This window comes from Phodopus roborovskii, unplaced genomic scaffold (genome assembly GCF_943737965.1).
Source record: "Phodopus roborovskii unplaced genomic scaffold, PHOROB, whole genome shotgun sequence".
NCBI lineage: Eukaryota > Metazoa > Chordata > Mammalia > Rodentia > Cricetidae > Phodopus > Phodopus roborovskii.
In genome coordinates, this window is record NW_026126611.1 from 10832010 (window position 1) to 10856957 (window position 24948).

A 24948-nucleotide genomic window follows, 5' to 3' on the forward strand; every position below is an offset into this window, starting at 1 on the left:
TGTCCTTTGCCACCATCATTCTTCTGTTGACTCCTGACCCCATTGGCCCTCTGGCTTACAAGAGGAAATCCTCAGCTATGCTTGTCGCCAGCTCGCTCTGCTCTTTCTTTTAGAAAGCCAGTTTGCCTCTGTCATGAGCAGTGAACAGAAAGCAGACAATAAGTCCGGAGTGTCTGCTGCTCAGAGTCAAGGGGGAGATGCACCATCAGACCCAGTTGGCGTGTACCTCTTGGCATTTTTGGCAGCACTTAGCTAGGACAGGCTCTATATTCACTTGGGGAGTAGGGTGGAGGCCTCAGGATCTGAGCATCGGGGAGATGCGATGCTGGTTCTGTATGTTCCACAGTCTCTCCTTTTTCACACCTGCCGACAGGCAGCTTTGGACACTGGATATACTTACTACTCTCAAATGGAAAAGTTGGCCCAATTTGGGCAATCTGAAATGAAGTAGCTCAGAGTGCATGGATGATGGATGTAGTCTCTCAGATTGGATTCTTCATTTCTTTCTGTGGAGTATTTAGTGCCTCTAGGCAGACATTTTTTTTTTTTTTTTTTTTGTGGAGTTAGGGTAATTAATTATGGGCCTACCTTCTGAAAACCTGTAGCCCAACCCAGGAACTATGTCACACATTCCTGAGAAAGTAAGTAGCCATGGCAGTTTATAGGAGTCCCAAGGGAAGACAGGTTAAAATAATAGTGGGAAGCCACTACAGCAGACACAACATGTAAGATTGCAACAATCAAAGATGTCCAAGCAACAGGACGGGGTGGCCTGGCTTGCTTACAGGGTAGTCAGCCTTAAAAAAATGAGGATGGAGTGCTTTGGGGAAATCATTGGACTGATTTGATTGGAAATGTCCCCAGAGCATTAGAATGTCTGTCCTGGCTGTGGCCCTCATGGGGGAATCTAAAAGCAGTTCGAGGGGAAGAGGGGACCACTAAAAGGGAAGCACCTAGTCTTTGTCAGGTCATTAGGATCAATTACTTCTCTAAAGGTAGAGCTAAAGCCGGGAAGACATTTCAGGGGTTGCTGTGTAAACATTCACGCATTCCTACCATTATTTATCTTTTCTATCCCACCATTAAAAATCAGGGTCATTGCTAGATCTGGCCACAGTACTCAGTAACATGGTGTGTTGCAAAATTCATATTCCCCCAGCTGAGGCTTCCAGTACCTACCTTATGTATACCTCCAACTTAGAAAACGGTACCTGTCTCACTTACTCTTAAACAAGCTGCCCCTGTTTGCCTGCAGCTTTACAGCAGTCCAAACAGACTCCTGGCAGGGGTGCCACTGTACAGAGGGGAAGCTCAGACTCAGGATAAGTCTTCAGTGACGTCCTTGCTGGAAGGACTGAACCAGGCCTTCGAGGAGGCGTCGTCACAGGTACGGCCATGTCATTGTGTTTCGTCTTCGTCCTGTCCTTCTGGGATTGGTTCCTTTGTTCTCCGAAAAGTTGTCCCATCTCTGCACATGACAGTTGATGCCCAGTGTTAGTGTTGAGTCCTGACGAATTCAGGAATCTCATTTTGCACGGTATATCTCTGTGATTCCTGATAACACAGTAATCAAGATCATTTTTTATTGAAAGATGGTTTGGGAGTAGAGGAACACAGCTAGGCTCTCTGATAGCTAGAGCTGTCCTCAAAGTGGCTGTGTAGCCAAGCATGACCTTAAACAGCTCATCTTCCTGTCTTCACATCTTAAAGGCTGGGTTTACAGGTGTGTAACATTACACTTCAATTGAGACTGATGCTTTCATCTGGTTTACGTGTCTCCGTCTGTGTTTCTTTTCCAGGGTGGAGGAGCAAATAGGCAGAATGTCCACTTGGAGCAGAAGTTGTATGATGGAGTCTCAGCCACTTCGACCTGGATGGATGACGTTGAAGAGCGCTTATTTGTGGCCACAGCACTTTTGCCAGAAGAAACAGAAACTTGTATCATCAACCAGGAGGTAAGGTTGACGATTTCTGTCTGTGCATGGAATTGCAAAGCAATTACAATCTTGGTAATGACCTTTATATGTGAAAAATACTAACAACGAGACAGCTTTAATAAAGTGCCATGGTATATCTCCAAGAAGTATAGTGGGGAGCCGAATTGTTTAAATATGAGAAGCTCAAAGTGTGTGTGCTCTGCACTTTCATCCTCTTTAAAGTGCGTGTGACAGAGGAGGAGAAATGGGGAACTCTGGGTTATTGTATGACTCAAATCCCCCCTGTGTGAAACATGAACTTCTGGGAATGAGTTCCTAGCCAGCACTTTTAAAATTTAATTTTTATCAATGCATCTTTTCATTATCCAATGAGATAGAGCCCCAAGAAAAATCTCTGTAAGAACAGTTTCTCTGCAATCTATAGAAGGTTCCCGAAAGAGATCCAGCTGCACTGGTGTAGCTCTTCCCAAGTAGGTGGTTTCTAGGGGAAGATGACTTGATGTATAGAGGTGTAAGTCAGGAGGTAAAATGATGTTTCCCTCGCCCTCAGGCTCTTGCCAAAGACATTAAAGAAATGTCTGAAGAAATGGATAAGAACAAGAGCTTGTTTTCCCAAGCATTCCCAGAGGATGGTGACAACCGGGATGTCATTGAAGACACTCTGGGTTGTCTCTTGGGCAGATTATCCCTGCTGGATTCAGTCGTGAATCAGCGATATCATCAGATGAAGGAACGACTCCAGCAAATCCTCAATTTCCAGGTAAACGAGAGAACACAAAGGGTCTGTGCCATTTGGAAGGAAGGATGTTAATCATCATCAGAGTATCTTACATTCCTTATGTGTTGCATGTGTATAGTGGGATATCTGAGTGTGTGTGTGTGTGTGTGTGTGAGTGCATGTACATGGTGTGTGCATGAGCATTGAGGACAGAGGTCAACTTGGGTGTCATTCCTCAGGAATTATCTACCTTATATTTGTATTTTTTAAAATAATTTATTTAATTTTGTTTTATATGTATTGGTGTGAGGGTGTCAGATTCCCCGGAACTGAATTAGAGACAGTTGTGAGCTGCCATGTGGGTTCTGGGGATTGAACTCAGGTCTTTTGGAAGGGCAACCAGTGCTCTTAACCACTGAGCCGTCTCTCCAGCCCCCTTATATTTGTCCGAACTTTAATTTCTTTGTTTAATATGTGTATATGTGGTCAGGAAACACGCATTGCCCTGGCATGAATGTTGATGTCAGAGGACAACTCATGTGACCCATTCTCTTCTGCCATGTGAGTCCTGGGGAAGGAACCAAGGTCATCACACTTGGGAGGGCAGTGCCTTGGCCCACTGGGCCATCTTTTGGGCCATCCTCATTGTGTTTTGGAGCAAGGTCTCTCACAGGGGCCTAGGACCCGCTGTTCTTAGGGTAGGATGGCTGTCCAGTGAATCCCAGGTATCTAATCTCTGCCTCCCCCGGGGCTGGAGATTACAAGTGCATCTCTACACCGAGTTTTAGACATGGGTTCTGAGGATCTAACCCAGGTCCTTGTGTTTGCCCTACAAGCACTTAGTGTCTGAGCTATCTCTCAGCCCATCTTCTAAACGTGTTTTAATGGGTAATGAAGAACTACAGTATTGCCAAAAATCAGCTGAGTTGAACTAAAGATCTCGAGAGCCAAGTTTCATGCTTTTAAAACTGGAAGATGAGAAAGCCACTCAGTCAAACTAGGAGTTGAATGCAAGTTTAAATTCAAGCAATAAAAGCCAAATTATCATTTATTGTAATTTCCAGTTGGTAATAGTAGAATTTAATTATTGTTCCCAAAGAACATGGCAGGAGGTGCTGGAATATGGAAAGCACCCCAAACCTCACTACTCAAGAGACTTGGAAATGGCTGTGGTCTAATTCCTTCTGCCTCTCCCAGTATTACACTGGAAACTTATTGCATTACTTTCCAACCCCAAACTCTTCAGATTTATTAAGTTTTACTTAATGTGCTTATGGAAGATTTTCTGTGTCGAGTCACTGGGAACAAATGGGCAGGTCACCGATAAACTTTTAGTGTTGAAGGCTTTCATGCCCAATAAAAGGGATCCTGTTCAGAATACTTAAGTTTCAACTGATGCTGCTTTTCAACAAAGCTAGGAGATTTGATGTAATTTTTGATTTGTAAAGAAAAGTTACTATAAAGTATCAAATGTTGTTTTTACCAAGAAACATGGAACATTCTAGGTAGTCTCATAAAGGGGCAGATTATTATCACTTTCAAACAATCTATAGTCTTACAAGTGTATAATGAGGAATGGCAAGATGGCTCAGTAGGTTAAGGCACTTGCGGCCAAGCCTAAAGGCCCGAGTTTGGTCCCTTTAACCTACGTGGTGGAAGGACAGAAGTGACTCCTATGTCTTGTCCCCTGACCTTGGCACATGTGCTGTGGCAAAACATACATAAAACGAATAAATAACACGATCAAACTTTACTAAAACTTTTATCAGTCCCCAAATTTTCATATGAGCCGTTTCTGTAAATGATACCTCTTCTAGACAAACGCTTTTCAAACAGAATGGAAATGAAGAATGCCGTTCTCTGAAGCTAACATCCTGTGATCACTTGTTTCTTTGGCTTTGTTTGCTCGCCTTCGTTTTAACGCTGACCCCACAGACTGTGACTGACTCACTATGGAGCCCAGGCTGTCAGGTCTAAACAGGCGTGTTTCCACTCTGACCTCAAAATTGCAGATTTGTCACTTGAAGCTGTAATCTTAGTTGCTTAATTAGCTTGAGCCTCAGTGTGCTCGACTATTAAGTCTTACCCACAGCCAGTGCCTCCCAATATTGTAAGGCTTCAGAAAGTTCAAATGTTTGAGATCAGTGGATCCTAATACGTGACAAGCCATTCAACGAATTTTTATACTCATCGACCTTGCTACTGAGTAGTGTTAAAAAAAAAAAAAAAAAAAAAAAAAATCTAAAGTCACTAAAAAAAGGTTACGTTACTGCTCCAGGGTTACTCAGCACACAAGAGGTGGCAGGGGACTTAGGACGACAAGAACACTTCAGCACTTCATGGTATTGGAGTGGTGGCCAGGAGAGCCGGAGACTAGCAGATCAACTCAAGATACATTCCGAGAGCACAGTGAGGAGGAAGTGGCTTGGGTGTGGGGAGTGAGAGAAAGCAGGGATGCTACAGAGCTCCAGGACTCTGGCTTGCACATCGGGAGGTCTTGACAGACAAAGGAGGTGGACAGATAGCAATGGAGTAGGTGGTTTTGCTGGCTCTGCTTTGATTGGGATATAGGTGGCACTAAGATGTGCATGGGAAGTGTCACAGTAGGAATGTGATTATGTGACTCCACGGCACAGAGGAATGGCTGTGGTGGGATTTTCACATCCGGGCGTGACACAGAGCAAGGAGAGAGAAATACACGTGGACTCAGAAGAGCAGGGTTGATCATCTGGGTGTTATCTTTCGCGCCAGTGTACTGACCATGACAGTGAAGTCGGAAGCACCATTATGTTATGAAAAGTTAATTTCCATTACTCTAAAATTTATCTCCCATATAGAAAAAAAAAAGCCAGATTATTACAGCACCTTAGTCTGTAAGCCACGCAATTTTGAACCCTTCCAAGGTGTATTTACTCCTCTCCAGTCGCTTCTACCAATTTAATGTTTGTTGCAGTTTTGAATTTGGTTAATTATAACCGATGACAGAAAAATCTGAACTGAGCATGACTTCTTAGGAATTTATTTTGTTGTAGGGGACAATGGAAATGACATGTGGTCATGAAATTCTCTTTAAGTCATGTTCTCTGTTTTTCTTCTGCCAAGAAGTGTCTATTTGTTGGTGGCCAGGTCATGCACGGAAACCAACAATTCAAATGTTTGTGTTCCAGTTTAGTTGAGAAAAAGAACCCTAATGCTAACAACAAGTCGTAGGCATGAACCATGTCTTTTTCTTATACAGAACATCTGCTGGGCTCTTGGTAGTCAATAGCTGTTGTCATGGCATGCCTTTGTTTTCCACATTATCTGTAAGCATTGCCTTTTCCAGGCTGGAGAGCATTAACTGCTCTTCCAGAGGTCCTGAGTTCAATTCCCAGCAACCACATGGTGGCTCACAAACATCTATAGTACGATTTGATGCCCTCTTCTGGCATAAAATAAATAAATATTTTAAAAAATTGCTTTTTGCCGTACTGTTGACCATTGTTCTAGAATCCCTTCAGCCAAGACTGTCTAGATGATCTGTTTGTTTTGAGTATAACGTGTGTAGACCCACCACCAAATTAGCCGGCACTATTCTGGTAATTACCCATAAACTAACCCCAAATACATTTCCTGAGTATGTAACTGAATACTTTTAAGTGACTTTTAAGCGAGAAACTAAGGAATTCTTTAATAATTGCAGTGAGTCAGCATCACTGAGTTGGAGGCTTCAAAATGGCCATGAATTTGTTTTCCAAATGACTCACCACCCTCCATTTACTCCTTGATTGAAAGAAATAAATTGCAATGTCTGTTATATCTATTATATCTTGATTATTTCATTCCAGCTATATCACAAGAATAATAGTGATAATTTGTTGAATTCTTGGGATTTTATTTCTTCTTGTTTTTTTATCCTTTAGAAAATACCATTACCACCCCCTAGCAATTCTTACTTATAAATTTCTAAATGAACCACATTATTGCTTTCTTGGCTGATCTCTCCCAATAGTTACCGTGGCTTCCAGAAGTAAGAACTGTGTTTACTGGTATGTTAAGTAGAGCACAGGGAAAACACCCTATTGAAAAGACTATAAGAGGGTGTAAAGGAAACGTAGACACTTCATTTCTGACCCATATTAGGTTGCTTGTACTCATGTAGACAAGTTGATACGTTTCACTGATACAGCCTTAAGTGTATATAAATAACCAGGGACAGTCAAAGGGGACTGGAATTACTCCGTGGTCAGGACTCCTTGCTTTTGACTCTATTCAAATGAGTGAGCAGCAGCTTTCATTTTGCTTACAAACAAGTGCTTGTAGTTCTAAGAGCCCGTGACTTCCCCTTGACCGCTGTTGAGTAACAAGAACATATTTGGAACCCATGAAAAAACTCATCACTCTTGCAGCCCTCTTAGAATGATTTCCTATGTAGCTGGCTGCTGCGCTTGCTGGTCAGCCTGAGTTTGGGTTTGTGACAACTGTTGCTTTTCTCTAGCCCATTCAGCACTCTATTCCCATTTCACCTCTTTCTTTCTTCCTTCCTTCCTTCCTTCCTTCCTTCCTTCCTTCCTTCCTTCCTTCCCATCTCTGGAGATCAAGCCCTGGGACTTTTTCATACTAAAAAAAACCCCCAAAAAGCCAAAACCAAACCAAACCAAACCAAAAACAATAAAACAAAATCAAAAAAAAAAAAAAAAAAAAAAAAAAAAAAACAAAAAACAAAAAAAAAAAAAAAAAAAAAAAAAAAAAAAACAAAGCTGCACCTCTCAGCACACCGCCAGCCCTCAATTTTCTTGGTCGATGACCATATAACTTTGCTTTGAAACCTTGTATTATAATGCCTGCGTGCATTGATTTTTTTTAAAAAAAAAATCAGCTCATTTTTATTTCATACGTGTGAGTGTTTTGCCTGTGTGTATGTGTATATAAACACATGGGTGTCTAGTGCCCTAAGAGGCCAAAAGGGGGCACTGGATTCCCTGGGACTGGTGTTAGAGACAGTTGGAAGAGGCCACATGACTAAAAGAAACCAAACAGGTTCTCTGAAAGATCAACAGGTGCTCTTAGTTTCTGAGCCATGGCTCCAGCCCCTGCATGCATTCTCTTTTTTTTTCCAATTTAAATCAATTTTATTCAAGAATATAGCAAGGTCTTTTCAGTTTCAGGGCCTTCCTGAAACCTTTGAGTTGTTTACTTCTGTCTTAACGTGCTTGCTTATAAGATGGAGTCTTTCATCTCCTCTTAGAACATGTTATTATTTCACCACCCTTTACACTGTCTAAACCTTTCCAGTCCCCCCCCCCATCTCCCAAGTTAAAAGGTTTCGTAGGAAACCACTACACAGTACTCAAGCGGCAGAGATGCCTATGTATGGTATCATCTCCACGAATCTGTAACCATTTCTATTCCCTTGTTTCCCATGTTGTCTTTCCATTGCTTTCTTCCCCAGAATGACCTGAAGGTGACGCGTACATCATTAGCTGACAACAAATACATCATTCTGCAGAAACTGGCGAATGTGTTCGAACAGCCCATTATGGAACAGATACAGGTGTGTACCACTGCCTCAGATTTAGGTATGTACAGGTATGTCCCAGAATAGCACATATATAGATCACTGCTTTACTGTGGGGTAGCAAAATGTTCTTTGACTGATTATGGTGGCAAACTATAGAAGTTTTATTCATTGTATTTTGTTTGCCAACACTGGGTTCGAATACTATGCCCAAGGATACTGACTTGGTCCCTTCTGCATGCATCTATGTGGGTTCAGAAGTGACGTCAGTGATGGGTACTGACCTGACGGAACTTGCTTCTCCAAAATGAGATCGAATGTGACCTCCATGATGTAGGAAAGGAAGAGGACAATCCTGGGTGTGGGTCTCCGCCTTCCACTTTGTTTGAAGCAAGCGTCTTTGGTCATTAGCTGCTGAACATACCAGGCTAGCTGGCCTGTGAGATTCCAGGGTTTCCCCGGTCTCCGGCTCCCACCTCACCGTGGGAGAATGTTGGTCACAGACATCTGCCGTTGTTGTGTCTGGCTTTATGTGGTTTCTAGGGAGTCTGAACTGAGGCTATCAGTTTTGCCCTTTGCTCACCAAGCCATCTCCTTGGTCCCTGAAAATGTCCTTATTCTATGCTCCTACAGTTGGTCTCTTTATAGAACTCCGCATCAGACATAAATTTCTCTCAGTTTGTGGATGTTTGTTTCCAATGCTGACTTGAGAAACCAAAAAAATCCTTCTCATTCCCAAAGGTTCCCCAGGGGTTTTGAAATATCCTAATTGCATGCCTCGGGCAGGGCCTATTTTTATCCCCTGGGCTGGGAACTCAGTAGGCTCTTTTGGTTGGATTTCTGTCTTTCCACTTTGAAAACGTTCCAAATGATTTATTTAATTCTTCTCATTTATTTCCTCTGCCTCCTTTTGTGAAACTTCCTCAATGAGATATGACAAACTTTGTCCAGTGCTCTAGTTGTCTCTTTGAGAGATCTTTTCCTTTGTGTCTCTTTTGTTAATACCTAGTTCTTTCTGTAAACAGATGCATTCTTTGCTGTAATATACCTGGACGTACTCATGGTTTGATGGCTGCACTTTGTTTTTTCCATGAAATCTGTTCCCCCTTGTAAGGAGTATGGGTTTTCTCAGCCCGCAGCCCGGTCTTGTCCCGCCGCCGCACCAGCCCCAAATAACACACTGAGACTCTGTATTAGATATAGTCCTGTTGGCCAGGTACTATTTTCTTCTCGGCTAGCTCTATCTTAATTATTAACCCATTTGTGTTAATCTATGTAGGTCCACGTGTTCTTCTTACCGGAGCCGGCTGCCGCATATTGCTCTCTCCAGACTCTCCATCTTGACTCCTCCTTACTACTTCCTCTTTCCTCCTTGTCTCCTAGTCCCTCCTATCTTCCTTTCCTATTGGCCAACAGTGCTTTATTATTAACCAGTATGAGAAACATATATACATAATGGCATCTCCCATCACCCCCTGGGTCCCTTTGTTTGTTTGCTGGCATCTCTGTGTGTCCTGTTGGATTGTTCTTGATTTCAGGGTCATCCCCTGTTGCCTGTTCACATCTGGGTTGGGGGATTAAACAGTTGAATGGGAACTGGAACGTTTGCTTCCTTGTGCCATTTGTTGGATGGTCTTTCTGTCCCAGTTTTAAGCTTCCTCAGTTGGTCTTACAAACCCTCCTCCCCTGAGACAGGAGAGCGGTGACCACAGCCCTTCCTGAAGCAAAGTGGGCTGGAGGCCACATGTGCAGTGTTTTCCGTTTTCTCATTTCCACACCCATTTTCTGTCTTCTCTCCCTTTCTGCACTTCATCTCTCACTCCTCTTCTTCCCCTCTCCCCTCCCTCCCTCCTTCCCTCCTTCCCTTCTTCCTTCTTTCTCTCTCCATCCCCCTCCCCTTCCCTGCTGCCTCTTCACCCCTCCACCCTCCCTCCCTCCCTTCCTCCCACCCCAGGCTGTTGCTCTGTAGGCAGCTGCCTTGCAGGGTTACAGGCATGAGCCCCAGCTTCCAAGTCTTCTCTTAGAACCCAGCATTTAAGCCTGTCACCACATCTGCTACCCCTTAGTCTAGAGAGCCCTCTTCCTTCTCCAGATAATACGCTTCAAGCCTCTCGCCTGGAAGGAAAGGGCACCGTGGCATGGAACAGGCACCCGGGATTTGGATTTCATTCATTGCATCTTTCCCTGCTCTCTGTCTCTAACCTCCGAGCCGCTGAGACTCCCACTGCCCTAGATGTTTTGGGCACAGTTCCTCGGCTAGGTTAGCACTTAGCTTTCTCAGGCTTAGTAAGAGTTCGTGTACTTGTCCAAATTCTAACTTCGAAAGTGTGTTGGGCTTATGGTCTCCTGGTTTCCTGGCCCCCACAGACTTAGGGAGGAAAGTACTCCAAAAACAAACAAGCAAAAAGTGGGCATGTGTTTCATCTGCCATCTGGAGTCCAGACTCTTCTCACTGTCAAGGGCAACTGGGTTCTTCCAAAAGCCTACTTAGACCAGGATCTGCTGGTCTGGTCCCTCCCTCCTCCACCCCTCAGTCAGAGATGAGTTGCATTGTGAAGTTTACTGCCTGATTATATTTAGATCCATTTCATTTCTGACTGGTTTCCTGGTAAGGCTATGAGCTCCTTGAAGTCTAGGATAAGGTCTCTTCTTTCTACAGACCTCACGTTGGGCAGACATGCCTCAGCCACTTAAACCCTTGCTAATTTGTCTTTCCGATTCACAGTGAAGACCAGGCAGCCACTCCCTGACCAAGCTTTCCTCACAAATCCCTGTTGTCACACTGGCACCACGAAGTTTCAGGAAGCCATCGGCCCCCAAGACATCTCAAGGACATACCTTGTTCACACTGCATCCTACATGCAGCTTCATGAGGAGGGGTGGTTCTCTACACATCCTTGTTTCACGAGGCTCTTGTGGCCCAAGCTCTCCACCCTACCTAAGGCGGCTGACATGTAATGCAGTAAAGAGCCTTCTCTTTTTCTGGTAGTTTGCGGGGATGTTTTTTTGTGTTTAATTTCAGTTAATCTCTTCTGATATATTTGCAGTCAGTTTTAGGTGTAGTGGTGGAGCAAAAAGTCAAACTTTTACCCACTGCAGGGCAGAAGTGTTCCTCAGAGTCTGAACAAAAACGTTGTAACTCTTACCTAGGTCATACAGCAGGCTGAAGAGGGGTTGAGGGAGCTGGACTGTGGAATCTCTGAGTTGAAACGACGCGGTGACAAGTTGCAGGTGGAGCAGCCAGCCTTGCAAGAACTCTCCAAGCTCCAGGTATGTCTCCAAGGGCTTTCCTCCGAGGTGTCATCTCCAAGGGCTCCCCTCAGCCTCAGTGGCCCACCCTGTTTTAAAATCAAGAAAACATTGTTTCCACTATTCTCTTGGAAATTTGGCGAGCAGGCAGGCAGGTTGAGACAGGGTTTCTCTGTGTCACTTTGGTTGTCCTAGAACTCATCCTGTAGACAAGGCTGGCCTCGAACTCACAGAGTTCACAGCCTCCCTGAGTGCTGGGATTAAAGGCGTTCACCACCAACGCCCAGCTTCTCTTGGAAATTTCTAAAACCAAAGTCACGTCATTCAGGAAAAGTGTCATTTATGACACTTTTATGTTCAAGTAAGGAAAAATTTCTGAACTTTTGGTCATTTTTAGTACAAGAGAATGAATTATATTCTCATGCTCCTAACATTCATATTTTTTCTGACATGTGCTCTTATGATGATGTCTAAACCTCATGCTATATTTCAGTGATTGCATATATTTATTTCTGCTCTTGAAAATATAATAGTCATTATAGCTCCCACCCAGAGAGATTAAAAGGGAGAGGATTTTAGTTCAATATTGTAATATATTCCTAGGGACAGTTGAACAGAGTAAATATCCAAGGCAAGACATTTTAGAATGTGGTTTTCAAAGTGGGGGTTTATCTGGCGCACACGATGTGATGTAACACAGATGTTCAACTCCAGAACAACTGCAAAACTGAGAAAGTTGGGAAACCCAAGCAGATTTCCATTACCTTTCAGAATAAATAAATAAGTAAGTAAATAAATAAATAAAAATATAGCACATAGCCTTAACTTTGACACATAGGTGGAACTTACACCTGTAATAGAGGTACAAACCCTGAAATACCTCCCCAGAACAGCGAGCTCTAACACCTTATAGAAAACAAGCTGTATTTTTAAAAGTATGTAAAATACGTAGAGTTGGGCATAGCCGCACACATTGTGTTAGTTTTGCTCTCTGGACACCACTGCGGAACATTTTAGGGGATGGTGCTGAACTAGGTGCAAAGTCTCAAGTTCTTTGCCAGAGGGGGGAAAAAATACAACAGCTCTTATAAACAAGGAGTTGCTCTCAGTTTGACCGCCTTCAGGCCTTTGGCTAGCATTCTGGAAATGTCACAGGACAAACCTCCCCCACCCTCTCTTGTCCTTCTTTTAGATCATTTTCCCACAGTGCTTCAGCGTCAGGTGTAAGAGTCGAACGTCATAGCCATAAATAAGCATTCAAGTTGAATGTTCCCAGATTGAACGGTTTGGCTGCTCCACCTCGGGGTGAATGATGCCTTAATTAGGGCCATATGCCTCCAGTAAATTTTGTTTGGTGTCTCACCATCTCCTAAAACGTCTTTCCAGATTAAACGGTTGTTTACTTCACCACATTTGGCAGAATCCTTGCCTCTTAAGTCTGAAGGTTCTGCTGCTTACATTAAGTCCCTCGTTTTTTTTGTTTGGAAGGTGATTGGTCCAAAACCTGGTATCGTTTAGCAGGTAGAAACTTGAGAGGTGCTCTATTCATTTACTGTAAGATTAAATAAACGCTAAGGTCATGACGACAATCATGAGAATCACCTTTTGTATGACATCTGTGTTCAGCATCTTACCCCACACCCCATCAGGGGTTACCAACAGCTCGAGGGGACCGTCAGGAAATTACCTCACGAGTCATTTCTAGGAAATACTTTGTTTTAGATATCTTGGGATCTTGTTTTAAAAATTTATCTTAGTGTTTATGTGTCGGGGTTCCATGTATGTCTGTGCACCATGTGTGTGCCTCATGGCACAGAAGCCAGAAGAGGGCATTGGATCCCCACAGACTGGAGTTACAGTTGGCTGTGAGCCACTGAGTGAGTGATGGGCCCTTTGGTAGAGCGGCCAGTGCTGGCAACTGTCCAAGCCTCTCTCTAGCCTTTGCTCCTTGCTTAGAATCTTGAAAAGTTAAGCTGTGTGTGTGTGTGTGTGTGTGTGTGTGTGTGTGTGTGTATACACATGTCTTGGTGGTGAGACCCAAGTCCTTGAGCCTGCTAGGCAAGTGTTGTCCTGGTGAGCCACATCCTCAGCCCTACCTATATTTTGACTTTCTAATAATTATAAATTGTATGTACGTATTTGACCTAAGACTCTTAAGTGTACACAGCTGTGGTCTCTCCACATTGTGTTACTTGTTTCACCCTTCACCCCAGTCACTGCATCCTTAAAGCCTTGAGAATTTAGTTCATTTTCTTCAGCTCTCCTTGTGTGACTTACGATTTGTTCATTAAGAGCAAAATCAAATTGAAAACAGAAGGGAGGGAGAAGGTAAGATTGCCAAATGAGATTAACAAAAGAACTTGAATGATCAAAGATCAAGCGTCAGGAAAGCCACAATCCTGTGCATATGCATTAAAGATGTGGGGAGAGATGCTGTCGAGTGTACTTCTTCTTTTGAGTTTCCAAGTGAGGCTCATAAGACAGGCGGCTGGGTTCCACGGAGAGCCCCGGGGGAATGCACTTGTGGGCAGGCGTGTCCTTGGTGGGGGTATTGGTGGTGATGGTCTCGGTACTGCAGCTCTGTGACTGACACTAGTGTGGAATCCTCTGCCCCTCAGGACATGTATGATGAGCTGTTGGTGACCATCAGTTCCTGGAGGAGCAGCCTCAACCAGAACCTTGCACTCAAGAGTCAGTATGACAGGGCCTTGCAAGATCTGACAGACCTGCTTGACACGGGACAAGAGAAGATGGCAGGGGACCAGAAAATCATTGTCTCCTCCAAAGACGAGGTCCAGCAACTGCTGGACAAACACAAGGTGAGAAGAGACCAGGGGAGGATCGCTGAACATGACATTGTCAAACCCTGGTGGATGGAGGGTGACATGACAAACTCGGGTTCTATGAGTTATACTTGCATAATTTACACCCCTAAGTAGGCTATAAATGTTTGTCCAGACCCACTAGCACAAGTAAAGACAAATGCTAAAGGGTATGCTTTTATGAATTTGTAAAATTAAGGAAAAGTAATTATATAAGTAGTTTTCTCCATTTCCCATGATTATTAAGCCAACTGTCTTCATACATAAATATAGCCAAGGAGAAGCTCAAAGCCTTTCTTTAGGGGACCCAGATTCAGCATTGTTTAAAGACAGGGTCTCCTGTAGCAGAACTGGCCTCAAACTCACTATACAGTGAGGAGACTTTGGACTTCTGATCTCCCGGCCCTCACCTCCTGATGTCTGGAGTGAAAGGCGTACGTTCCTGTGGTCCCCTGTGTATCTTTTCGGGCTTGTTGTCCACCTGGCCCTTGGTACTCTGTCCTCCCTTCACTACCCTGGTCTAGACTCCTCACTCCACCCCGGGAATGCAGGGCTGCCCACTCAGCTTTGGAATGGACTTGATGTCTGTGACTTGCGTCATTCAGTTCCCCTGGCCCTTGAGTACATTCTCCTGCAGTTGCTGTTGGCCTCTGAGATTTTCCTGGGCATGACCAGGACTTTTATCACGCAATCAGACTTGGGAAGCCAGTGTGTTCCCAAGCAAAGCTCAGGTTCATTTCTCCTTAGTGAATAAATGCATATTACACACACACACACACACACACACACACACACACACACACACACACACACAGCTAACATAACAAACTTTTAGCAATGACTATGCAAAGTATACCAGGTCACAAACTCAGCCTCCCAGGCTGTGGGAATTCCCTGAAAGAAAACAAAACAATCTCACTGAGTAGATGATTTGACATTCTACTGTTGTGTAGCTCTCTGGTGGGCTATATTATGGTGGACTTGGTGGAGGGGGAAGGGGACTGTATTTTCTTTGCTAATTTTTTTCCCCCCAGAGGTCTCCCATCCAAAAAGTTTTACGATTTATTAAAGCCTTATCATTTGGCCATGAAAACATTGCTTTAAAGTTCGCAGCTGTTTTTTCTCAAAGCTGACCATAGCAATAAAAGATCGCTCTGAGTTATTCCAGAAAGGAAACTAGGATCAAGGAGCAATAGAATTATAGGGAGATGGTACTCAGTTAGGGAAGAGTTCTCAAAAAGAGTAGACTGCAGCTGCCCCTAGGGCTGACCAGAAGGACCCTTTGGCCATGGGAAGCTCGGCCAAGGCTGGCGTGGGAGGTAGGCTTATGTTGAAAGCAAGCTTGACTCTCAGTGCAGGTTGGGCTTGTGGGTTGGATCGGTCTTTTCCAACCATCCAGTTGTTTCATCAACTAATGTTGGTTAAAAACAATGATGCTAAGCTGGGCCTGATGTCACAGATTTGTGTAATCCTAGCTACTTGGGAGGTAGAAGCAGAAAAGATTTCAAGTTCCAGGCCTACCTAATCTAAAGAGCAAGTTCAGCAGGAGGGAATACCCGAGATACTATCTCAGACAATATAATAAGTAAATAGAATAATAAAACAGCACAGGCTGCTGGTATACTTCAGGAGTAGAGTGATTGCCTAATGTTCATGGGCCCTGGCTTTGATTCCTAGCACAGCAAGCAGTTATGATGATGGTGATGATGTTGAGTCTACGCCTACTGTCTGGTTCGTGCTCTGTGGGCCACCTCTGCAGTGTTTGTGAGACTGTGCCTGTGCACAGTCATATGATAGGAATTAAACCCAACTCTGCTCTACTCCACTGACTGACCTTGTGCCGGCTACATAAACGATTGGCTCAGTGCTACCACCTGTAAAATGATAGATAAACGTATTCCACAGAGCTTCGGGGTTCTCATAAGGATGACATGAGTCGGGTAAAGAGTTTATGGAGCCCACAGAAAATAAGACCTCAATGTCTGCTGTTATTAACAGTTTCCAGTCCTTTAGTTCTATCCAAGGTCCTGGACATAGGAAATGGGGTAGAATAGACCTCATTTCCATCTTCCAGGATCCTTTTTAATATAAAATTATCTTTCTGTATTTCAATAGTATCAGTTCATGCAATGGTTACAGTTCTGCTGCATGGAAGTAAAATACTAGGAATATTTAAAATGTCTGTTAACAAATTATTATGTGTGCAACCATGCTGGGCAATAATACACGATAAGCAAGACAAATAGCCGGGAAGTTGGGAGACTCTGTCTCAACCAGCCGTGGAAAGAGAGACACTGAGGACAACTCAAGAAAATCAGGGTATGGGCATAGTTGAAGAAAGGGTGAGGGACTACTGTGTCTAAGGGACACAGGAAATCAGTAGTGTGGCAGGGATGGCCAGTGACTGTCAGTAATACCAGGGTTCCTGTGCATGGGAACTGTCCTCTCTCAGCTAGTCACAGATGAAGGGTTTTGTTTTGGCGTCTGTGTCTACAGCACAGAGATGCACTTGAGTGGCATCAACAGGGAAGACTGGTCGGGAGCACAGAACCTTAACTCTGCAGAAAGCCCCTGCTGGAAGCACTTAACTCCCAAGTTAAGATGGCATTCAGTGGGGCTGGGGTGGTGGTGCGTGCTTTGTGTTAACTGTGCTGGCTCCGTCATCAGTCTCCATGGCTGAAACAGTTCTCCAGAGCTGATGTCTGAATGAGATGCTGATCTTCTGCTTGACGAAACTTACAGGAATACTTCCAGGGTCTGGAATCTCACATGATTCTGACCGAAACACTCTTCAGAAAGATCATTGGCTTTGCTGTTGGGAAGGAAACTCAGCTGCACACAGACCGCATGGTTCAGGCATCCACTGTGCTGAAACAGGCTCACAAGAGAGGTGTGGAGCTTGAGTACATCCTAGAGGTGAGACGGCTCGTGCAGCCTCTTTCTGACTGCAAAATGGGCTAACTGGGATCCCTCGTGTAGAACTGTACTTCCCTATGGTTTGGGGTTGCTGTGTTCCTTTAAATGCAGCATGGGATAGATACATCACTATTCTGATGAGTTGGATGAGTCCCCATCTCAGAGTACATGTGACGAAGCTTAGAGGCTTGAACTACAAGCCAAAAACCTAATTAGGAGCACAAAACATGAAAAATACATATCCCTGACCCTGTCTCCAATGCAATTGTTCTTGTGATAAGAACTGTCCCTGGACTTTCAGAGCCAGAGGACAACCGTCTGAGTATAAATCTTTATAGTCTCAGAGAAAAAAATAATTGAAGGATTATTTGTAAAATAGCAACTCAGGGGGCTGGAGCCATGGCCCAGTAGTTAAGAAGGGCACTTGCTATTCTTACAGAGGACCTTAGTTTGGTTTCTAGTAACCAAGTTCAGAGGCTTATGACTACCCATAAATCTTCTGTGGGCATCTGCGCCCATGTGAACCTATGCATACATATACTTTTTATTCAAAAGTTAAATCAACAACAGCCCCCAAACTCTGAACTGAAATAATAATAATAAAAAAAAATATAGCTTCAGATCCTAGCTGCCATATGCAGTGTTCTTAGCCCTGGTTAGGAATTTGCTGTTCTGCCTGAGAAATTCCATTCCCTATTCTGTTCTCTTGCGTTTGCTTATTCGTCATAAGTGAAGAAATCAAGTATTTATTTAGCCAGCATTTATCAAGTTGCCACCAGATTCCCAGGCAAGGGAAACACAAAAATGTTCCCAGGACTGCCCTCGATGATACTGTGGTCCAATGAGGCCACAAGAAGACAATCAGAACACAGGATGTCTTTACAGGGAAGCAGACAGCTTTTTTAAATACTAGATCTTATAGAGAATCAGAAAAGAAAGGGTGTCATTTATTAACAGGACCCAGATTCTAGAATGGGAGCTGGCCCCTGAACTAAGTGTAGCCTGTTCTTTGTAAAGCTTATTTGGGCATAATAGCTTTATTGGTTTGTTTGTTTGTTTGTTTGTTTGTTAATCTCGTGCCTTCATCCAGTGGACAGACACAACTGTTTGCAAAATAGATACCAATTAGTCTACAAAGCTGAAGTTACTTACTATGTTGTCTATTGTAGAGAGAGTTTGCTGACCTGTGCTCTAGATTCAGAGAGACCTGGATTGAGTCTTAGCTGTGACACAAATATATGACCTTGAACACCTTAATAGTAGTTAGTCACAGAACCCTGTGGAAATCCCTGGCAGATCAGCCCTTCCTTTGGTTAATCGATCAGTAGCCCTAAACTACCGTAGTTTCCCTATTCTTCCCACCCATTTCCCTAAAAGTCTTAGGAGTTGTGTTCGTTTGTTCCCCTTTCCACTGCTATTTTAGCTTATTTTTTCATTTTAAAAGAATTTTATACATGAATACTATGAATACTTATTTATACCATTTCCAACCCTACCATGCCCTTATGTCTCCCACTCTTTATTTCATGCCTCTGTTTATTACTGTTGTATGTTCATACACACACACACACACACTCAGAGAGAGAGAGAGAGAGAGAGAGAGAGACAGACAGATAGACAGAGTCAGAGAGAGAGGCCTGCACACTTTTTTAAGGGCCCCCATTGTGTCACTTTCTCTAGAGCCACCTTCTGTTTTCCCAAAACAAATGCCAACTAAACATTCCTGAGGCTACTCCAATGCCCCTCTTTTTGGATGCCGTTTGCTTGGTGTTGTTTCGTTTCTCTGAGACCCATTGTTGCCAATAGCCCAGGCTGTCCTTGAACTTGTAATCTTCTCACCAGCTTGCCTAGTGTGGGATTCCAGTAACTACCGTTGTGCTCGTAGATGTGGTTTCATCTGGACGAGAATCTCCAGGGGCTCAGCCGACAGCTGGAGATGGTTGAAAGCAGCATCCCGAGTGTGGGCCTAGTGGAGGAGAGCGAGGACAGACTTGTGGAAAGGACGGATCTCTACCAGGTCTGGCTTCCAAGTGTGTCTTAGTGTTACGAATGGCAATGCTTTCTTTAGGAATTTGTGGGTAGTTTAAATGGAATTTAAATAGGTTTGTTTAACAAACAAGTTTAAACTTGCTTAAATCTTTTGCTTTTTTTTTTAAAGTTACTAAAATTCATAGGTGCACATAGGTTGTGTTTGTAATATTTATAGTATATATCTATTATTATTATTATTTATTTATTTATCCTGGTTTTTTGAGACAAGGTTTCTTTGTGTAACGGCTCTGGCTGTCCCAGAACTCGCTCCATAGATCATGGTGGCCTCAAACTCCTAGAGTTCCACCTTCCTCTGCCTCCCGAGTGCTGGGATTAAAGCATACACCAGTACCAACTGGTTATATTTTTTTATTACTGATTGATGATTTTATGCATTATACAATGGATTTTAGTCCTAACTCCTCACACTTCCCCTCTCTTATCCCTTTTATCTAAGTCTAACACCCTTGTTTCCAACAAGCCTTTTTCCTACTTTTGTGCCTTTTGTGACCCACTGGATATAATTAGAATTTCTTATTTTAAAATAACTTTTCTTTGCCTGGACTATATAGTTCATTAGTGTGATACAGGCCTTCTGATGATTGATAGATGATAGATGGATGATCGATGATAGGATGGCAAGTTTTCAGAGCTGCAAGAGTGAAGATAATTTATGCTTGATAACAAATAAAAACCAATGATATAATGATCAGAGAAATTTAAATGCTCAAGGATAAAAGCTACACCAAGTCAAGCTTCTAACGCAATGTCATCCATCGTTTTAGCGTTTGAAATCCAGCCTTAATGAATACCAGCCCAAACTGTATCAAGTGTTAGATGACGGAAAGCGACTTCTGATGTCTGCCAGCTGCTCAGACCTTGAAAGTCAACTCAACCAGCTTGGAGAGCGCTGGCTCAACAATACCAACAAAGTGTCCAAGGAACTTCACCGACTGGAGACCATACTGAAACACTGGACCAGGTAATAGGCTGAGAATTGAATATGGCCTGCGTTTTCGATGAGTTCTGTGGTGTATTTCTAAGAGTGGTAGATGCTGGGCTTGGAAAAGATATGCACATTTATAAGATGGCATAGTTTGGAACTGCCAGAGGGTTCCCAATGGGCTTCTTACTCTTCCCTTTCACGTGTGTGATTAAAGCTAGAGGGATGAGCAGTACCCAATGCCGCTGACACTGCTTGCCCTCCCCTGCCTTGTCTAGTCCTTTCGAAGCCGTAGAGACAGGGACAAAGCTGAGTGAGAGTATTCTCATGGGCCGCGGGAATAGTTTAGATTTTCATTGCTGTGCCCCACAGCCGAGTAAAACACATGTTTGTCTTGGTTCACTATTCCAGAGGTTTCGGGCTAAGATCAGTCGGATCAATTGGGTCCTGGGGCAGAATAGTGTGGTGCCAGGAACAAGTGTGAGAGTCATCTCACCTTATAGCTGGCTGGCAGGGTGCGTGTGCGCTCGCTCGCGTGCGTGGATGCATGTGCGCGTGCGTGAGTGCATGTGTGTGGGTGTGTGTGTGCGTGCACCTGTGTGATGGCGCCCTTCAAGGATAGCTTCTCATCGTTCCTTTGTCTTGTTAGTCTCCAATCCAGTTCTTACCTTTCCATACAGTGGCACCAACTGGGGACCAAGCCTTTAGTATATACGCCCGGGGGAATATTTTACACTGAAATTCTAATGGGAAGTATTCAAGGGAGGCACGTATTTGGATTTTATTGGATTTTATTGAATGAAGCAGTTTTTTTTTTTTTTTTTTTTTTTTGGTCACCTGTGCATCAATGCAAGGAAAGAAAAAGATATTCTTATTTCCAGCTTAGCAATGGGGGCACTGAATGGCACCAGGGCGGACCTAAGATATAAATTGAGTCTTTTTGGGGGGGAGGTGGGAGGGCTCTCGTTTTAACTGACAACAGACACTAGAGCCTGGGCGCTTCATTAATAGACTCGCTCATGTGTTTGAAGGTATCAGAGAGAGGCTGCAGATCTGATGCATTGGCTGCAGTCCGCAAAGGACAGGCTGGCCTTCTGGACTCAGCAGTCTGTGACGGTCCCACAAGAGCTGGAAATGGTCCGGGACCATCTCAACGCTTTCCTGGTAAGTCTGAGAACTAAGAACATGCAATCTCAATTTGTGCCTCATCCTGGACTCAAGGAACAGCATGCAGGAAGCCAATAGACACAGCAGAGACGCCAAATGGTCAGAGACAATTCTGAGGTTTACTCTGTGTGTCTAGTATTTATGGGAACAAGTGGCATTGGAGGTTGCCTCTTTTCCCTAGTTTGCAGGTCATGGATTAGCCTCTTTCGGAGGTAAAGGTGTGGTGCATTTGGGCTCCAAAGTGCTCCACGTGACTGAGCCCTCAATATGCAGATATAATTGGTCTGTGCTCTGAGTTGGCCTCTGCTCTTCAATGGAAAGGACCAAGGATTTTATGCTAAACCAAACGCTGTGACTTTTGGTTTTTTAAGGAGTTCTCTAAAGAGGTAGACGCCAAGTCTTCCCTGAAATCATCAGTCATGAGCACGGGAAATCAACTTCTTCGACTGAAGAAAGTGGACACAGCTGCCCTGCGTGCTGAGCTGTCCCGCATGGACAGCCAGTGGACTGACCTACTCACAAGCATTCCTGTGGTGCAGGAGAAGCTCCATCAGGTACCGAGATGAAGCTGGTTTATTTGGTAACAGTTAATTCCTACCATATAGATGCCAATTAGAGTTAACCAGGGCTTGTCTATTCCCCTGCTGCCATACTGTGTACTAAGACTGAACTGTTCCACAGATTCCCTCTTCCGAGCATGTCTTCTGAAATCTCTCTCTCTCTCTCTCTCTCTCTCTCTCTCTCTCTCTCTCTCTCTCGTGTGTGTGTGCGCGTGTGCGTGTGCGTGTGCGCACGCGCGCGCGTACGCATGTGTGTGTGTTGGAAAAATGACTTGAAAACTTTGACCTTTTTTTAACTGACATTTCATGGCTAAAACATAGGCACCTCTTAAAATTGTGAAGATATGTGACATGCATAGAAGAGCTGCCATCTTCCATCCCACAAGGAAACTGGATCTTAGTGTAAGAACAGTCTCACATAGTGTGCAACAGAGACGCACTCTGATAAATAGGTCCTCGGTCCATTTTGTCGTTGTTCAAACATCATAGTGTATTTACCACAGACTGAGAGGTAGGCACAGGCTACTTCGCTTATCACAACATTTTGAGCCTGTTGTTGTGTATGTGGCTCCACACAGAGCAATAGTATTAAGCTCATGACTATATTGTGGTTGGTAATATGTCTAACTTACCCAGAACCCTGGAACAATGTAATCTTTAGCTTTCATCACTGTAGATCAGATATGATAGGTGTTTGTAGTACATGTTTTTTTTTTTCTCTCCAATCAGCTATATATTCCTACAAGAGAGGAGCAATCACATGTTTCTCTGTTCCTTTCAGTATACATAGAATTAGATCATATAAATTTAATATTATGTGTATTTGAAGACAAGGTCTTGTAGCCCTGATGGCCTTGAGCTTGTGGTGATCCTCCAGCCTCAGCCTCTGAAAGGGCTGGGGGTTGTAGGCATGACTCACCACATACCAGACAGTTTTGATTTATAAATACTTAAATGGTTGCTTTTGTTTTTGCAAAACCATTTTAATCGTGATATGAATACTTGCTTGGCATGTGAAGTAAAATTCAGAATTTGAATATATCTTAAACACTCAGGAAATTGGATCGTAGGAATAAATATGAGCATTCTAGAAAGCAGAGAAAATGATATCTTTCAGTGTGCTGTTTTTCTCTCTTCTTTTAGTATTCCTAAGTCGTAATCCACAGAGGTTTTACATGATAGTTAATAAAATACATCTGTTGAATGTTTTATAGTTAAGTTTTTTTAAGCTCATAAAGAATATGTTTTCTTGTTGGCGCTTTTCATTAATAGGTAATATTTATGCAGTGTGGATGGTATTAAATGTCGAATGAGCATTAGGTAGCTAGTGTTACTGTGTTTGCCTGATGTGTCAAGCTTCAGAGATCTGAGAAATATAAAGGGCTGTGTTAGTAGAAATCTGCAGGGGGTTCTTCTGTTAACACGGAAGGTCGAGACCCCTTTGGGGTACAAGATCCTTTCACAGAGGTCACCAAAGACCATCGTAAACACAGACATGTACATTATGATTCATAGCTGTAGCAAAATTACAGTTATGACATAGCAATGAAAATACTCTATGCTTAGATGTCACCAAAACATGAGGAACTGTATTAAAGAGTCGCAGCATTAGGAAGGTTGAGAACCACTGAGTTAACAGAGATCGGGTCTGAATGTTAGTGCTTGGGACTCAGTTCTGTCTCAACTCTCACAGCTCCAGATGGACAAGCTGCCTTCCCGCCATGCCATTTCTGAAGTCATGAGTTGGATTGCACTCATGGAAAGTGTCATCCTGAAGGATGAAGAGGACATAAAAAATGCAATAGGTTACAAGGCAATCCACGAATACCTCCAGAAATATAAGGTAACTGACACTAAGCTTTTCATTTTCATATGTTTAGAATTGTATTTGAAGGCACTCAGAAACTCAAACCAGGGCTTAGGATGCATCTATCCCATGCACAGTAAACAGACAGAGATGCTCAAAAGTAAGAGTGTGGAAATATAAAGTACAGATGCTGTGTCAAGTTATTTTTGTGTTGTATCAAAATACACTGACTACAACAACTTAGGAAACAAAGGGTTGATTGTGGATGGTAGTTCCAGTGAGGATACAGTTTGTAATGGAGGGAAAGGTCTGGCAATAGGAACACATGGCCGACAGTCAACATTACATCTGCACGGAGGAAGCAGAGAGATGGAGAGCAGGAAGTGAGGCCACACAGTACAGCCTCAGTGGCTGTCTCCAGTGATGTACACCCTGTGTGTCCTCCCGTGAGGCTCCACTTTCCTGAGGTTCCATAACCTTCTCAGGGCGCATCACCTACTGGAGACCCATGGAGGACATTACAGACTCAAAGTACAACACACTGAACAATAATGAAGGAATCCACCCCTTTCTGCATATCATACTATTTGCATGTGTGTGATTTTATAAACACAATGAATGCATATTCAAGTCCCTAATCTAGCGGGTCCTGTGAAGGCACAAAGACGGTATCATTTGGATGGCATCTTGGCAGCGATAACAGTGGCTTGTGGGTTCGCAAAGGCTTTCCAGCTCCTGGGAGCATGCTGAGACTTTTACCCACTGAAGCTGCTCAGTCTCTCCCTCTCTCTTAGGGTTTCAGGATAGACCTGAACTGCAAACAGCTGACAGCGGACTTCGTGAACCAGTCAGTACTGCAGATCAGCAGCCAGGATGTGGAGAGCAAGCGCAGCGATAAGACTGACTTTGCCGAGCAGCTGGGAGCCATGAACAAAAGTTGGCAGCTCTTGCAAGGTCGAGTGGGCGAGAAGGTGAGCTAGGTGGGCCGCCCTTCGGATCCTGATGCCGACCCCAAGAGCAGGCTCAGGCTGGCAGGAAACCGTTTCACGAGTGGTGTAGCTAGATGAAGCTTGAGAGAGCTTCCCACACTACCCTGAAGGCGACCTAGCCCTGCACATCTTTAGTCCCCTTTGTCCTCATCCCCACCCACTTCCTTCTCTAAACATTTCGTGTGTCTCATTTTTTTCCCCATGCCTCTTCATTTTTCTTCCCTTTGCTTCAGGTTAATTATAGCTTTTTTCCAATGATAGCTATTGATGGATATCTGGTAAACTTCATTTAGACATGCCACTGACTGCATT

At 43.7% G+C, this 24948-nt stretch overlaps 1 protein-coding gene across 1 annotated transcript in view; it reads left to right on the forward strand.

The window, feature by feature from the left end:
- Syne1 (spectrin repeat containing nuclear envelope protein 1) overlaps positions 1-24948 on the forward strand; it is a 419055-nt gene that overhangs the window by 305300 nt on the left and 88807 nt on the right. The window contains exons 101-113 of the mRNA XM_051205995.1: positions 1256-1387; positions 1800-1955; positions 2488-2697; positions 8087-8188; positions 11303-11422; positions 14020-14220; positions 16966-17139; positions 19025-19156; positions 19956-20152; positions 21145-21277; positions 21652-21834; positions 23534-23683; positions 24442-24618. Of these exons, the coding sequence (XP_051061952.1) occupies positions 1256-1387; positions 1800-1955; positions 2488-2697; positions 8087-8188; positions 11303-11422; positions 14020-14220; positions 16966-17139; positions 19025-19156; positions 19956-20152; positions 21145-21277; positions 21652-21834; positions 23534-23683; positions 24442-24618 (2067 nt within the window). The remainder of the gene's footprint in view (positions 1-1255; positions 1388-1799; positions 1956-2487; positions 2698-8086; positions 8189-11302; positions 11423-14019; positions 14221-16965; positions 17140-19024; positions 19157-19955; positions 20153-21144; positions 21278-21651; positions 21835-23533; positions 23684-24441; positions 24619-24948) is intronic.